The 17,872-nt window shown below is 35.9% G+C and overlaps 2 protein-coding genes across 2 annotated transcripts; both read right to left on the reverse strand.

Annotated features, from left to right (window-relative positions):
- Positions 1-4,179: 4,179 nt before the first annotated feature.
- LOC130465721 (uncharacterized) lies at positions 4,180-7,964 on the reverse strand. Its single transcript, XM_056834582.1, has 2 exons — positions 7,669-7,964; positions 4,180-4,863 (listed from the first exon to the last, which is right to left on the reverse strand). The coding sequence occupies exons 1-2, from the start codon at positions 7,918-7,920 to the stop codon at positions 4,564-4,566; spliced, it is 552 nt and encodes a 183-aa protein (XP_056690560.1). The 5' UTR covers positions 7,921-7,964; the 3' UTR covers positions 4,180-4,563.
- A 3,037-nt stretch (positions 7,965-11,001) lies between these two features.
- Positions 11,002-12,582, reverse strand: LOC110787848 (uncharacterized). Its single transcript, XM_021992489.2, has one exon. The coding sequence runs from the start codon at positions 12,580-12,582 to the stop codon at positions 11,002-11,004; it is 1,581 nt and encodes a 526-aa protein (XP_021848181.2).
- Between the last annotated feature and the right edge of the window lie 5,290 nt (positions 12,583-17,872).

Below are 17,872 nucleotides of genomic sequence, written 5' to 3' on the forward strand. Positions count from 1 at the left end.
AAATTGCCTTTAGTGTCGCCTATGGTGCGACTCTGAAGCTAGGGACTCTAAAACTTTTTGGTGTTTTGGAGTCGCCTTTGAGGCGACACGAATATTATTATACGTGTCGCCTGTTATGGAAGAGGCGACAATGAAGATATATTTTTCAAAAAACTTAATTTTATTAATTAATCTTTCCAAGTCGCCTATTATAATAAGAGGCGACACGAAAGGTACTTTTTAATTATTTTAAAAAATTAATTAACCTTTAATGTCGCCTCTAATCTCTATAGGCGACACGGAAATTAATTTCCGAAATTATTTTTTTAATTTTGTAATTATACGAGTCGCCTCTAAAGTTTATAGGCGACACAAAAACATATTTTTCGGAATTTTTTATTAAATTTGTTAATAATCGAGTCGCCTAATATACTAAGAGGCGACACTAAAGATGTTTTGCACAATTATTTTTATTAAGCTAATTACCTTTAGAGTCGCCTCTTAATGTTACAGGAGACACGAAAAGTATTTTCCGAATTATTTTTTAAAATTTTTTATCCATTTTGAGTCGCCTATTATATCAAAAGGCGACACTGAAAGTATTATTTTTTTAAAAAAAATATATTAATTGACCATAAGGAGTCGCATGTAATTATAGGAGGCGACACCTAAAGTGTGTATTATGTTTTTATTGTTTTTTTTATTTTTATATTTTGTTCTCGCTAATTTAAATTATTTCTACGTACGTATTAAATTCAAAAAAAATAATAAATAGAGCTGAGATTTGCAGAATTGCGAAAATATTTTTGTATTAATTCAAACAAGAAAGTTGGTTCAAATAATTGTATTCCAAAAAATAACCTAATTTCTATCTCTGAAAACTAGAAAATGACTACAAACAACTACTAATAAAATATCTACTCCATTTTTCTCGAACATCATCGATCTCCTCTTGAGTGTACGGGTTTGAAGAAAATATTTGTACTTCAACAAAATAATGTATTAATTAGTAAAGTTTGGATAAAAGCTAGCGCATGTATAGTAACCGCTGAGATAAAATAATAACAAAAATAAATGTACACGTACCTCTTCCACATTACTAATACTTTGTAATCCAAGTAAAACTATTTGATGCATGTACTTCATGACGTAATAGCCACATTCAAGCATTTCCGGTTCACGAGAACACTAATATACAAATATAATACACATTAAATTAAAGAATAACATATATATGAATAAATGACGATAAAAATAATAATCAAACTAATTAAATCTTACTATAATTTCTTTCCATCTCAGACACTTTCGAGATCCTTTGTTGTTGGCTTGCCAAGTCCGATAACTCCTAAACATGAAAATTTTTGTTCCAAGTATTATTAGTTGAAGACACTTGAAACACGGTTAATCACTTGCGTGGCATGTATCAGTCATTTGAAGACTCTTGAAACTAAACAGATAAATTAGATACATGCATAATTAAAGGACAGCTCCATTTACACCACTTCGTTATTTTCTCCTGGTAAAGTGTTATGTATGTTTATCTGAACTGGGGTAGCTGTATCTGAACAGACGTGACTATTGAAACGTAGAGGCACACATTTGAAATTTATATTTTCTGAAACTTTTTTGTGTAAGGTGAAAAGATAAATTATTAATATGGTTGGGGTCTGAAACAGGCCAAGTTGATGAAATCCGTTTAGGGGCCAGCAGAGCATTACAAAGTTGGGAACCTGGGTTGCGTTATCTACTCAAAGAAAGGTATAGTATCCTAGTCAATGCCAAAGCATTTCAAGCCTATTGCATTTCAAGCCTAGTCACTGCCAAAGCATAACAATTAAGTAAATTAAAGGACATCAGCCACATTCAAGCTGCAACCTCCCAAGCATAACAAGCCAAACTATGAATCTATGCTTGGGCATAGTAAACCGATTCCAGACCAACTAATTGATCCAATGCATTTTTCATATTGTCCAGATAACATTGTTAGTGTCATATACATTAATACCAGTTTTCATTATTAAGTTACAACCTTATTACAGCCTTGAAATATTGTGCAGCATACTGTTCTTTGGTTTAAAAAGCGTCTTGAGGCTCACAAATCATCACTTTCCTCACAATAACAAAAGCATCTGATGGTCTGCATTGAGATTGAACTGATTTTGGCAGGTACTGCAAGTTCTAAATGTAAATTTGTGTTTTCCTTTGTGTTATGGGTACAGGCAGACGAAAGAATATCTACCATAACCTAATTCAGCTGTGTTCAGGAAAATGTGGGTCGTTCTCCTTTACTCAAATACACTCTGAAACCAATATAGAAGAACAAGACACAAAGTGATTATCCAATGGAAACCATTACCTTGTGTTCTCACTTAATCAGAAGAAATTTCTTCATGACATGATTAGCCATTCTAACAAACAGCCAAACATCAATCATAACTCACAAAACCAATGTGTAAATTTCCTAAAACCCTGATTCGGCAAGTATGCTGTAAAGATTATAGACTTATAGTGCAGTTATAGTAAAGCATTTCTGGTTTTGTTTATAGTGCTGGTGTGATGCTGGTGTGATGCTGGTGTAAAGGTTATTGCGATGCTGGTTTTGTTTCAACAGTTATCCCACAGGCCGGACAACACAGCTAACATTCAGATTATAGCCAACATAAAAACAGCAGTAAAATGACAGGACTTTGACAGTAGTAAAACCAGTTTAAGAAAGAGAACAGAGAAGTTTATTCTAATGTAAAACTTACATAGATATATGTTCTTTTACTAGCACGCTATCTAATCCAACTCCTGCTGAAGCGAACAAGAAAGCTTCTCCTCTTTGAAGGCAAAGTAGTATCAACATCCAATGAGATCTTCACAAAAAAAATATGTATTTTCAAATGATATTTTGCAAAAGAAAAAATTTAGATTTACGATATTGAGCATAATAACAACTTAGAACACTTACTTTTGATGGAAGGGGATGAGTATAAATTGCTTCTTACTTTGCTTGGATATTGAATGAGTCAAATAGCTTGTAACCGTCGCAGATCGACGTATTACCATAGAAAGCTTTTTCGGACAAAAAACCCGATCTCACCCTGAGTTTTGTTCATCTTGCAATGGTTGTGCAAAAATCTACACCAATTGTATATTAATAGTTATTACTATACGTGGATACCGATGTTTAAAAAAGTTATAAATATATATATTTACCTTATCCAAATATGCACACATGATGTACTTAGATAGCTCATGTTAAACAAATTCTTGAGATCTTCACCAACGACATAAGCAGTGAAACTTTCTTGCGCGGGAATAAAAAATACGTCATCTTCAAAATCAACATCAATAGTGAAGTCACACTCTAGATTTTTGTACAGGTTGTACAACTCCTTACAACTTTGGGGCAACGCCAAGTAGGTGGCATTAGAAACTAGAAAAATTGGGATTCCTTCATCATCATTCCCCTTCTCGCGACATCTAACTGCTGACCCAAGGTCATTACCCTCGTGCTTTTTTTCAATCTTATTCTTTGCAGGTTCTTGGTTGACTTTCTAATGTTTCAAGAAAAAAATAGAAAATTAAACAAATTATGAGTGTAGTATATATGCATTATGCGTGTAGCATATATGTATTATGATCTGTTTATAAATTAAGTTTGAAAGTTACCTCTTTGGACAATTTGACTTGTTTTTTAGGCCATTGAGCCCAACTCCCTTCTACTTGATCCCCTAGTACATCATGTCCGAAAAAGGGTAAAGGTAGAGGTGTATGTTCCTCTCCATCAAGTACGTGAACGATAGTGACTTTGACATGATCTGCGAGTAATTGGACATTATGAATAAGCTCCCCTGGTTGACTTTGGCATAATATCCCTGTTGCCACATTTCGGTAACCAAGATTATCATCAAGGACCATAAGCTCACAAGGAAGTTCGTCTTGTAGGTAGATTTTTTCAAAGCTTGGGATCAATTATAAATACAATTACGATATCAATTTATGCATAATAAATAAAGTGGGTAAATACCTTAGATGTGTTTGTGAATGGGTCAGGATCAGCACGATCAATCTGATCAATATCAGTCGGCTTATCAGTACTAACTAGCTGATCAATATCAGTCGGCTTATCAGTACTAACTAGCTGATCAATATCACTAGGCTTATCAGTACTAACTAGCTGATCAATAACATTGACTGACTGACAACTACTAAGGTTATGTAGGGGCATATCCACCTCAACATCAGTAAGAACTTTTACACCGCAAGATTTGAGTATGTCAAGGGCAACAACTCTCATTTCAGCTCTTGTTTGGTCCCTTACTTGTTCTGTGATAAAACGAGAATGTTTCTACTTGCGCATATGTAAATACTCCTTCATTTTGACAACTTCGCTTCTTCCTTTTAAAAATTGAAGTAATAGTTGCTCTCCCTCCAACTCCCCTAACATGTCCACCATGCTCTGCATTCCCAAGCGCTTCAGTCAAGATATCATGGCTTCTAACAGATTTGAACTCGCCTGACTTTTCTTTTTCCATCAGTTCATACTATTTCAAAGTAAGAAAATCAAATGATTAATAATGCATAATTAAATCCTTATTGAAAAAATACATTATATTTATTTATTAAACGAAATGAGATACTTACTATCAAATCTACTATCGCTTGAGTCTTTTTGTTTGTGATCCTACCCGTCTTGTCTTTTCTTCCCTCGATCCAGCTCTCATGACGAGGTCTCGGACTCAATGTGGGTTTCTCAGATGATGAACCTGACAAAAGGGACTGTTTAATCTGCTCTTTGATGTATTGATTTTCTCTTGTTGCATATCCACCACTACCCAAATGATGGGGGTGCTCGTTTCTAGCTTGGTTTTCTCTATTTCTTGCACTTATAGCCTGTAAAAGAAGATGGTCAAAAAGACGCATGGCTTACACGATACAAAAAAGTAATAAATATAAAATTTAAAAACATGCAAGCAACAGTAGACAATTTTTTTGCTGGTCTACTGCAGTTTTTGTTTTGGAATGTTGGGTTATAGTGCTGCTATTATAGATTTATAGTTGTGTTTCAATTTGTTGTTCTTGGTTTGAATGGGTGGTGTTGGTTGCTGAAGTCTGTTGTTACTTTTCTTTAGGACCAGAGTTGACCTCTAATGCTATACTATTTCTTGTCGTTTCAGCAAGCTTGATGTTATTTTTTCAAGGTAATTCTGCAGGCTGGTCAGTGAAGCAGGCAAGGGAAGTGTTAGAGTTCTGGTGCTGCAGTGCTTTAAGGTGTCAATTCTGGTCATAGTTGACCAGCGTTGACTTTGTAGTTCTTAGGTTTTCTTTTCTTAGTTGAGCCAGTTTTTGCTCGGCTTTTGTTTTGTTTGTAGGAGTCTATTTTTTTATTTTGTTTTGTCCTGTAGGAGTCTGATTTTTACAGCAATGGAACATGGTTCAATTTTTAGCTTTTCTTTCCTCTATTCCTTGGCTAACTACTCTGATAGCTGCTAATTGTGTGGTATGCATTCTGAATCAGTGGAACACCCCTTCTTTAGGGCCCGTTCGGTGCCATTTTATGTTTTCAGTTTTTATTTTTTAAAAAACTGAAAACTGGTTTTAGTTTTGGATTTCTGTTTTATTAAAACTGTTTAGTTTTTGGTTTCAACTTTTTTAAAAACTGGTACTCTTATCCTCTGATGCATTTTTTAGACTCTAGTTTCAACTCTTGAATATATACCACACGCACTTGGACAAGAGTCACAACTCACAAGACACATCCCACAGAGAACAAATTAACAATGATCACTTGCTAGAATCAACATGGTATACATTTTTTTTGCTGGTTATTAATGGAGATAATCATTACCAAAACCAATTCCTCGACACATATATAAACATCGTATTAGGAAATGTACTGAAATTAGGTACAGTACAAATAAACCAAGTACACCAGCTATACAAGAGCCAAACTAATGAAATAAAGCAAAAAAGCTCGTGAGCTCCTGAGCTTATACCCAAGCAATGAATAGCAAGAAACATAAATTGAAATAGTTCAAACATCAGTGAGAAACAAAAAGTTAAATACTCAGATTATCAAATCAGATACTCAAAGGATAATCCACATCTACTTTACAATTCAATCAGGTAGAAAATCATAATCTCCAAAAAAAATAATACTCAAAGATTTGGCTAATTCACCAAAATCAATAATATGAGTGATAAATAGAAAAATGTCTATACTCGAAGATTATTGAACCATAGATTTAAAAATCTGTCTCCTTTGATAATTTTTAATTCATGATTGCAGAAGGAAGAGAAAGAAATAGAGGGGTAAGGGGCGAAACTGAAATAAAAAAAAGTTACACAAAAGAGATAGCAGAAGAAGAAGGGGCACATTAAAAGCATAGAAAAGAGAAGAAGCCATGTTGGGAGCTCTGGAAGGAGAAATATCTAGACCAAGGACTCAAGGAGGGAAGGAAGATGAACCAGCCATGCGAATAAAGAAAACCCAAAACTGAAACAATGAAACAACGGGACCTTAGCTGTGGGTTTTCTGCTCAGGTGTGGGGGAAAGTTTTGTCTTTGTTGCAGTTTCATAGAGCTCCTGAGGGGTTTTCAGCTGAGTTAACTTGGATCACTAAGGTCTGCAAGAAAGGGGGCAAAAGGCTGAAGCTGATAGTGCCTTTCTTTGCTGAAACAGTGTACTCTATATGGCTTAATAGGAATGATAAGGTTTACAACAATCATTGTAAGCAGCCTGTTGATTTGTTTAAAGCAATTCAGTTTCGAGTTGCAGCCAGAGTGTCTAATGAGCTTAACTCCTTCTTATATTTAAGCTGTTAGGTTTGGGTGTGTTCTGTTGGTTGTTGGGCTTTTGTGGTTCTGTGGTCAGTTGTAACTGATAGGCTAACTTGACATTGCAGATTCTGCAGGACAGATGCAGGGCAAATGCAAATGACATGAGCTACGGGTTATGCCAGGAGCTAACTGGATCAGACCAGAATCTTCCCTATACTAGCAACATGTCGTCCAGCCTTAAACGGCCTCATCTAAAAAGGAAATAACTGAAAAACTATATTAACGCTGCTCCTGCAGTAAACATAAACCCAGCAACACCTAATTGGATTCCTGTTTGCCAGTACTGAGACTTAACTATATCTGAAACTAAACCATCAAAACGTATATACTTTGAAGTATTGTTCTGGTACTCCACAAACACGCAGTATGTGGCATGCAGCACAGGATGTTGAAAATTACCAGAAGCATTCAAAGTACAGCGCTAAATATGAGTTATGAATCTTATACCAAAACATTCTTACTGAGAACCCAAAACAAATTACTAGCACGACTACATTAATATGAAGAATACTAAAGCCAATTCATCAGCACTTGAGCAATATCACAATCTCATGGCAAGGTTCTACATTAAACCCAAAAAAAAGCATGCAAGGAAATTCGAAAACATTACTACAAGTTTCTGAAACTTAGCAAAAATAAGCAACAAGTATGCAGCATATTACTTAGCTGATATTTTCCCCCTAAGTTAGCAACTGAAGCCTAACTTGTCACACAACTCCTTTAATGCAGCACCGTCATATCAAAGCTAAGCATTTCAATCCTAATGACTCATTCAATGCTTTCCACAAATCAAGGATTTTCATTCCGTCATATCAAACAAAGTAAAGTGCATCTCACAAATATAAAACTAAAAGTCACCTTAAATTCATCACTTTCACGTTGTCTTTTAAACTCTTTCCAATCATCCTCGTCAATGCCCACATACAGATCCCATGGTGGGTCATCCACTACATTTTTTTTTCTTTTTTTTGACAACGGGTCCTCCACTGCATCTTTCTCTTTCTCTTCACTTGTGAAGTATTCTCGTGTCAATCTTGTTTTGAATTCTTTCCACCTTTTGTTGCAATCCTTAAGTACTGCTTCTTTCTTATCATCATCACACATGAACATTTTCTGTTTGTTTTAACTGATTTGTTAAGGAATTCATTTTAACAAAAAAAAAATTGTATTTGTTAGAATTAATTTACATCTACATTTAAATTATTTACCTTAATAGCAATCCACAAGTTTTCCTTAGTATCTTCTGCAACCTGACTCCAATCTGCAATGGTGATCTTTACCTTAGCACGTGCCATATACCCGGTGTAGGCTATGTATCTATTCTTGAACTCTCCGATCGCACAATTATGCTCATTCCATTGTAGAGGAAATGGTCCATCATCTTTTTCAATGATATACTTGGCTGTTGAAGGCCCTCTGGTGGTCTTTTGACTTGACTTTTTTGGATTCTCATTGTTAGCAGGATAGCCATTGTAATTTTCAGAAGCCATACCAACAAACCTGACCATTATAGAGATTGTTAGAGAAGAAATATTAGCACATAGATATCAGTAGTATCTTTCACAAGAACGAGGTCACAAAATTCAGATCCTAAACCAAACATCTATTGAATCTGAAACAACAAACCAGAACATCAACTGTAACAAGCTCTAAATTGTAAATTGTAACAAGCTTTAAGTTTTTATTCCTAAATATTACAACTACCTTTCTCTCTTATTTCCTGTTCTTGCGTGAATCTGAAACAACAAACCAGAACATCAACTACACCAAATAAAGTTAGAAGTGCAAGACAAGGAGACAGCAGCAACAACATTGGCAGGATGACCTCACTTAGTGGAAACGGCCTTATGGCTCACTAATGCATTTTGTCTCTGTCAATTAGTTTTAATTGCTTTTGTCTCATATTTGAATTTTGTCTATAAAAGAGAAAGGGAGAGAAGAAGGAAAACATCTTGGAAGTAATTGGTGGGAGAGTGAGACCTCTTGAAAGTCTCTAAATTGTAACAAGCTTTAAGTTTTTATTCCTAAATATTACAACTACCTCTCTCTTATTTCCTGTTCTTGCGTGAATCTGAAACAACAAACCAGAACATCAACTGCACCAAACAAAAACAACAGTGCAGCCTTACAACCTATCAAATCCCCTAGACACAACAGAAGACACCATTGCACCAGAACATCAACAGAAACAACAGTGCAGCCTCACAACCTATCAAATCCCCTACGAAACAATAAAACAGGAAATTTCTGGTAACTCAGAGCAGGGAATTAAAATGGTAAAAACAGGATGTTTCACATATGCAGATATGAAAAAAGTAACATTCAAATTAAGTTAAAACAGAAATTTTAAACTAAGCTTCAATATTCAATCACACCAATCAAACAAATATTAGCTGGTAATTGATAAGTATCGCAAAAACAACTAGCATAGAACAGAAAAACAAGCAACTACTTAATATAAAAAAATCGGCACCAAAATAACCAAACCAAAATTACAGCAGCCTTAGCCTTATCCCCTTCACCGACTTTCAGTTTTTTCAGTTATTTGTAGTCGAATCTGGGACAACCCATACACCTTCATTGTGATCACCTCGCAAATGATGATCTGTTGAATCGTCTACTTGTACGGGTGTGTTTTGAAACATAGAAAAAACAGGGATTTCATCAACTTGGTCATACTCATCTTCATTTGGTACAAGATCAGGAACTGCAACACCATGCTTTTTTCCTTGAATAACTACTGACTTTGAAGTGTCAACCGGATCTATCATATAAAATACTTGCTTTGCTTGAGAGGCCATGATGAATGGCTCATCACAATGACCCGGTTTATTGAAATTCACGACCGTGTATCCCATGTCATCTATGTTCACACCTTTGCCTATATCCACCCAGTTGCACTTAAACACAGGCACCCTAAACTGACGAAATCAAGTTCAAAGATATCCTCAATCATGCCATAATAGTTCATCTTTGCATGCTGTGGATTATTATCCTTGGCACTAGAAAAATGTAAAGCTGATGCCACTAAAGAAACACCACTATTCTGCGTAGTACTACTAGCATCCCTCCTCTTAGTGTTAAAACAATATCCATTTATATCATAAGCTTCATAGGATACAACATTTGCATCTGGACCAAACGCTAACCATCTAATGTCTTCACTAACATCATTTGGTGTTTGTTTTAAATCACGATCCACTTTCTCTTGGAACCATCTGATGAAAGATCGATTGTGTTCGTCTCTCAAAAAATTTTCACCCCTGCCATGATATTCTTGCCTAATCAGATTCATATGGTCTGCCAAATATGGTTGCACCTCATCAACTTGTTGTAAGATGTAGAGGTAAGCTTGATCAACTATTTCACGACTTAAGTTTAGCACTTTACGACCAACTGTACCAATACCTTGTACTCTCTCCTTATTGTGACGAGGCTTTGGAAGTCCTAGTGTTTCTAACTCTTCCAAATGCTCGATGCAATATCTAAGGACCTCATCAGTTAGATATCCCTCAACTATGCTGCCTTCTGGATGAGATCGATTCCTCACATAACCTTTCAAATCACCCATATTGCGCTTAAACGGATACATGTACCTTAAATACACCGGCCCACAAAGTTTGACCTCTCTCGCCAAATGAACAACCAGATGCACCATGATGTCGAAAAAGGAGGGCGGAAAATACATCTCAAGTTGACACAATGTGACAATGAGTTGTGATTGCAAAGAGTCTAATTTACCAAGATCAAGTACCCGCGAACATATAGCTTTGAAAAACAAACAAAGTCTGATTATAGCTTGTCGTACTTGTTTGGGTAAAATCGACCTAATTGCAATCGACAATAGCTCTTGCATTAAAGTATGACAATCATGAGACTTCAATCCAACTAATTTCAAATCTTTCAATGACACGAGGTTTCGAATGTTCGACGAATATCCAGATGGAACTTTCACATTATGTAAGGACTCGCATAATACTTTTTTCTCCTTCTTAGATAAAGTATAACAAGCTGGAGGTAGGTAATATCGCTTTCCCTTTTGTATAGGTTTCAATTCAAGGCGTATTCCCATCTTGACCATGTCATTTCTAGCCTTCTCTCCATCTTTAGTCTTCCCTGGCATGTTCAGAAGCGTTCCGATCAAACTATCAAATACATTTTTCTCAACATGCATCACATCAATACAATGCCTTACACTAAGATGTTCCCAATATGGCAAGATCCAAAACGCAGACCTCCATTTATAACATTATTTGTCACAAGAGACTTGTAGGGTTTGCCGAAAACACAATTGATGTCCTTTACACGTTCATAAACTTGTTTCCCAGTAAGAGGCTTAGGAGGAGATCTATGTTCTGGTTCTCCATTAAAAGCCTTGCGAAGCCGACGATAAGGGTGATTGCGAGGTAGAAATACTCGTTGAAATGGGTATACAACCTTCTTGCTACTCTTCAATTGAACAACTTTGGTATCATCTTCACAAATAGGACAAGCTTTGTATCCCTTGACAACATGGCCAGATAAATTCCCATACGCAGGAAAGTCATTAATTATGCAGAAGATCATAGCACGCAAAATAAATGTTTCCTTACGATATTCATCATACACACGCTCACCTTCATCCCACAACTTCTTCAAATCCTCAATCAGTGGTGCCAAGTACACATCTATGTCATTTCCAAGTTGTTTAGGCCCAGATATCAAAATTAACAACATAATGTATTTGCGCTTCATGCACAACCAAGGTGGTAAATTGTAATTCACCAACAGAACTGGCCAAGTGCTATGCTGACTACTCATGTTACCAAATGGGTTGATTCCATCTGTACATAAGCCTAGCCTTAAATTCCTTGTTTCACGACTAAAATTCGGAAAAGTAGTATCAATATGTTTCCATTGAAGGGAATCAGCAGCATGCCGAAGCATTCCATCTTTATTTCGCCCGTCTGCATGCCATGTCAAATTTTCTGCATCTTTAGCATTAGCGAACAAGAGTTTGAGCCTAGGCACTACGGGTAGGTACCACATTACCTTAGCAGGTTCATTGGTGTTTTCACCGTTGCTCTTCACCTTATATCGCGATGTCCCACAAGTTGGACATTCATGCAAATCATTATAATCCTTTCGATACAATACGCAATCATTAGGGCAAGCATATATTTTCTCAGCATCCAAACCCATCGGACACAACATCTTCTTAGTCGCATAAGTAGAACTCGGAAGCGTGTTACCTTCGGGAAACATATCTTTCAATTTTACCATCAATTTTGAGTAATGATAATCAGTCCACCCGGCTTCCGCTTTCAGTTCAAATAATTCTAGTACACCTGTTAATCGATTGTACTTACTGCACCCTGGATACAAAGGTGTCTCGGCGTCAGTCAACAAACTTTCGTAATCAGGTGGCCCCTCTGTGAGATTATCCTCCGTATCGTGCAACATCTCATCAAACACCTCATCAAGCACCTCATTTTCATCATCATGGTGAGTATTTAAGTCCTCTGCATGGTCTTCGTAGCTATGATTCTCAGTACCCGTTTCCCCTTCACCATGCCATATCCAATCAGTATAATTTTTGGAAAAACCATTCCAAAAAATATGAGCTCGTAATTCATCTTCTGTAGACACCTTACGCATGTTACCACAACTCTTACAAGGACAACATATTTTTTCTCCTTCCTTTTTACGTGTAAGTACAATACGAATGAACTCCTCAACCCCTTGACGAAACTCAGGGGTAGTACGCTTATGTGAAATCCAACTTTTGTCCATATCTAACCAATGAATATGTCATATATATTAATTTCAACAATGTATACACGTGTACTAACTCAAAAAAAATCATGCATTGTAATCTTTTTAATTGGAAATAACACTTGTAATATCACAACATATAAAACGCCACTCTCCAAATTGTCCACAAGGCCTAAAATATCGCCCTTATGTCAAATATTAGACTATCTCTCCGGTATCAATTAGAAATCGGTGTTGACAATATTAGCCTACAACTAGGACAATCCTTTACTAAGTATTCATATAATCTCATCAATTCACCTTTCAACAAATTAAAAAATCCAATGTATACATCCCTTGATTCCAAATTAAACATTGATCTTAATAAAATAAAATAAAAAGCTTACTAATAATAAATTATTTACATAAATTTTTCCCAGCATCTACTAAATTTTCATTTTTTTTCCCATTCTTTTTCTTCATTTCCATTCGTTTTTCCTTTACTTTAGAGGGTCCTAACTGCTTTTTTTTCTTTCCTTTGAATAGTACAAGGGGGTAATTCCTAAAATTTATTTATTGTCTTACAACTATTTCCTGTTTTCCCTAATTAATACTAGTAAAATTATGAATGAAACTTAAAAACGATAAAAAGTTCGGCCCCTTCAACATTGTTTTCTGGCTTAGTCCCTGAAGTCACCAACAGAGTCACTCCCATAAACGCCCCTTCCCCCTCCCAGAACTTCACTACCGTAAACCTCCCCACATATCAATTGGATATTTTTTGATGAATATAAATCATATGAATTCAATAATTTGAGCATCAATTCACGAATTAGAATATGAATCATATGATAATTGACCAAAAATAATAACATAAACAAAAATAAATAAGATTTCTAGGATTAATACTTCAATTACGCATCAATTCAGGAATCAAATAAATATCTTACCTCTGTTGTATTTGGGCGATGATGAATTGGGCGTGATAAATTGCGTGATGAACTGCGTGCTGATGAATTGGGCGTGATGAACTGTGTGATTAACTGCATGCTCGAGATGATGACTGATGAAGTTGAGAAATTGGTGGGATTACCAGAGGTTTTGGGAGGAAATCGGTGAAGCTTGCTAAGAAACCTAGAGTTGAGAGTAGTTTCCTAATCTATAGGAAGTTTTTGAGTGCAGCCGTGGCGCCGTGCAGGTCGTGTTCCTGTAGAATAGGAAACTTGTTATTTTTTGGTCGGAAATCTTTGGGATTATTCCTCCAAATTATTTGGAAGGTGTAAAAGTATTATTGGACCATAAATTTTACATTGTTTAATTATTCTTTTACAATAAGGAGAGATATTATATATTTTATTTTTTAATTAGATTTTCGGGTTTAATTTTGAGTTTTTGTTTATTTAATTGTTTTTTCTAATTGTAATGTACGTTATATTTTTATTTTTATTTTGGTGTAAATGAGGGAAACTAAGCCCTGGAATGTACGTTATATTTTAATATAGTGTCGCTGCTTGTTTTATCATTTCGTATTAATTAACAGACGTAAATTAAAATTTCCTCGTCAACTTTTAAGAAAAAAAAATTGAAATAAATTTGAGGGAAAGGTGTCGCCTGTTTGTTGTGCGAAATCAAAACATTTAGAGTCCCATTTTATATCTCAGGCGACACTAAAGGTTTTCATTTTGTTTTTGTTAAAAAAACATAGGTGTCGCCTGTTATTAATTGTCGACACCAAAACTTTCAGAGTCTCAATTTTAAACGCAGGTGACACTGAAAGTATTTCATTTAAATTTAAAAGAAAATATTAAAATGAAAATTAAGAAGAAATAGGTGTCGCCTGTTAATAATATGCGACACCAAAAGTTTTAGAGTCCCATTTTATATCACAGGCGACACGATAGTCTCTTTGTAATATCTGCTAGCAACTTTACGTGTCGCCTACTTAATAAAATGGGACTCTAAATGTTTTGGTGTCGCACATTAATTTGAGGCGACACTAAAAGGGCGACTTATAAAGGTGTTTTTGTTGTAGTGTTTCGAAAGCAACTCTATCAAAGTTCGAATTACAATTCACCCCCCCTCTTGTGTGTGTTCCTACTGGAATATCAGGATCCTTAGCATTGAATTTCTTATCTCCCGAGTTTGACTATTTCCTTCCCGAGGCCGCGACCGAACTACTTTAGGGGACGATAGAGACATTTCTTTCGGTGTCTATTTTTTTTTTAGATTAGGACTTTATTTTCTATTTTTCTCATATATTTTTGTTTGCATTTTCCCCCTTGCTAGTCATTTGAGCCTTGCCCCTTCATTTCTTATGAGCACATTACAAGCCTAATAGCCTTTGTTTTATTTTCACCCTTAGAAGTGATAGTGAAGCTTTGTGTTATGATGCTTGATGGTTATGAATGATTATGCAAAGTTGAGGAATGATTGTTGTTGGTATGAATGGCAAAGTTTGGGAAATATGTTGTATATAGTGAATAAGTGATGCATAAGCAAAAATGAGAAATGAAAGTTTTGAAAAAGCCAAAAATAGAGAAAAATAAGGCAATGAGAAAATTTTTCATTTTAAACACAAAAAAAAGAGAAAATCAAATCAAGAAAAGTGCAAAAAGAGTTGTAGTTTAGAATTGTTTTTGAATAAGCTTGGGGGTAACCCAAATAAGTGGTATGATTTTGTTTTTGGTTCGATTTGCTTGAGTTGAGTTCTATCATTGCGCTTCACTTTAGGTACGAGCACCAAATCCCAAATTTGTCCACACCTTGCCCCTAGCCTACGTTACACCCTAAAAAGTCCTCTTGACCCTTTTGAGTTGAGTCATTGTCGGTGGAGGGAGGATTTGGTCAAGTTTATGGAATGGGATTGTCATGCTAAGATGTCGGGTAGCCTAATCTTGTTTTCTCAGGAGCCTTCGACGCTATTCTCAAGGGTGGATAGGATCTAGAGATCTGACGTGGTATGCTCAGTTGAAGGGGGATTGATTAGTGCTTGCCCTTAGTTCTCTTTGCTTGGCACTTGAATCTTTCACTCGATTTAGGACATTGGTTAGCGTGCATTCGTCTATTTAGTTAGTAATATTAGCATTCTTTTGTGCTCGTTCCATAATAAAGGCCCTTATCTTGAGATTTGTAGTTTCATTTTTCATTTTTCTTTCTTTTCTATTTTCTTTTCCTATCTTTCTTTTTCTTTTCTTTTCTTTTCTTTCTTTTTCTTGGTTTGTTTTTCATTTTAGACCTTGCCTTGATTCAAATTTTTGGAAGAGTTATGGGTGTTTCTTTTTGGAAACCCTTGCGAGATCCCACTCGCCCTCATGAGCGATTGTGGGGTTCAAAGAGCTTGTTGCATGCGCTTAAATGCAACCGTGATTCCTACGAAAGTGAGTTAGTGTGCCTTCTTGTAGTTCTTATTTTTGTAATTTTGATTCTGAATAAATAAGCTCATTCTCCTCCCCGTTTCTCATTCTAGCTTTGCTTGAGGACAAGCAAAGGGTTAGCTTGGGGGAGTTTGATGAGCGACATTTATGTCGCTCTTAGCTTAGGATTTTAGTTCATTTCATTAGCATTTTATTATTATTTTCGCATAGTTTTATCGTTTTTAGTTCGTATATTGCATTTTTGCATTTATCGTAACATTTTCTCGTCTTGCGTATATTTTAGTCGTTTTTGCTCTAAATATGCCTTTTGCGGCATTCTCATTGCGTAAGATTCATTTTGAGTATTAACGTGTTAATAATGTGTCATTATGCTTGTCGACGAGTTATATGCTTTACGATTTGTAAAAATGTTAAACGAATTAATATTTTTGATTTTCGATTACTAATAAAATGTGTTGCGATTTTCTAACATGCTATATGTAGTTTCTAATGTGCAGCGACGAGCTCCTTTGTACTGCCTTTAGGGAAGCCTTGTAGCTCAATGTTAACAGCAGCAACAAGCACAATAGCAGCTACAGTAGCTGTGCACTCGCAGCAATAGCTCGAGCAGAACAACAGTAGCAATAGCTTAGCATGGCACACGAACCAATCAGCCACTACAGCAGCTTTGTGCTCACCTTGAGTACCTTGATTAAAGCTTTGTTGCAGCTACACATCACAACACCAACCTGAGCAGAACATGTAGTAGATCAGCATGTACACACAGCCACATGAGAAGCAAAGCAGTCGCAGCAACAGCCAAGCAGAACACGCAGCAGTAGCGCGCAGCAGAACAGCCCCTGCAGTCAGTACGGGCGCACAGCTTGCCAATGCGATCGATCTGCTTCTGTGCGAGCACACAGTAGTTCTCGTGTGTGCGCACGAATTGGTTAAATCAAGGTAGGAACTCAGCCTTTGTTGGTGCGATCGCACAGCCTTCCTCGTGTGGTCGCACGGCTTTGCGGGGCTGCTACTATAAAGATCGAAAATCACAGCATTGTGAAGGAGGCTTTCATTAGGCTTTTCATTACGTAATGTTCATTTTTCTTACGATTAGCTTAGGATTATCCCTCTAGAATTAGTTTAGGGCTTTGATTAGAGAATAGGATTAAGGATTCTTAGCCTCAAATTCTTGATTCTAAATTCAATTCAATCTTTAATTTTCAGATTTCTTTCCTCTTTGCTTTAAGTTTTGTTCTTCATTTTGTTCTTCAAAGTTTGATGCAAATTCTTCAATTCAAGGTATAATTCTACTTTTCCTTTTGATTTTTTCTTTAATTCTTTAATTGCTTCATTAATTTCATTCATGCTTTGATTTCATGCTTGAATTCTAGAATTAGTTTCAAATTTTGAATGTTCTTAGTTTTTCCCCAATTTTTGTGGTTTGAATTTTCTGATTTTTTATGATTTAATTAGCTTCTTTAATTCAATTAGTTTCGTGATTAGGATTAATGTTTATGTTAATCATGCTAATTGAGTAGTTTAGTCTAGAGGTTAGGGATGAAGCCTTGGCATTGAATTTGGGGAATTTTAGGGAAAATTCATGATTGATTTTGTGATTAAATGTGATTTAGTGATAGGATTTCCAAGACTATTTGAGTAGTCACTACAACAAAAACACCTTATGGAGTCGGACTTTTCGAGTCGCCTCAAACAAATAGGCGACACATAAGCTTTCAGAGTCCCTTGTTATAGAGCAGGCGACTCATAAGGCTCCATAAATCAAAATAAAAAATCAAATCAAAGGTTTACGTGTCGCCTGCAACTTATTAGGCGACACAGAAGCTTTTCGAGCCGCCTTTTATTGAGTAGGCGACTCGAAAAGTAAACATTTACGAGTCCCCTCCCCCATAAAGTGGGATGCGTATACTTTACGTGTCGCCTTACATGTTGCAGGGGACGCATATAGTTTGCGT

The sequence above is a fragment of the Spinacia oleracea genome, chromosome 1, assembly GCF_020520425.1.
Source record: "Spinacia oleracea cultivar Varoflay chromosome 1, BTI_SOV_V1, whole genome shotgun sequence".
NCBI classification, from domain to species: Eukaryota; Viridiplantae; Streptophyta; class Magnoliopsida; order Caryophyllales; family Amaranthaceae; genus Spinacia; species Spinacia oleracea.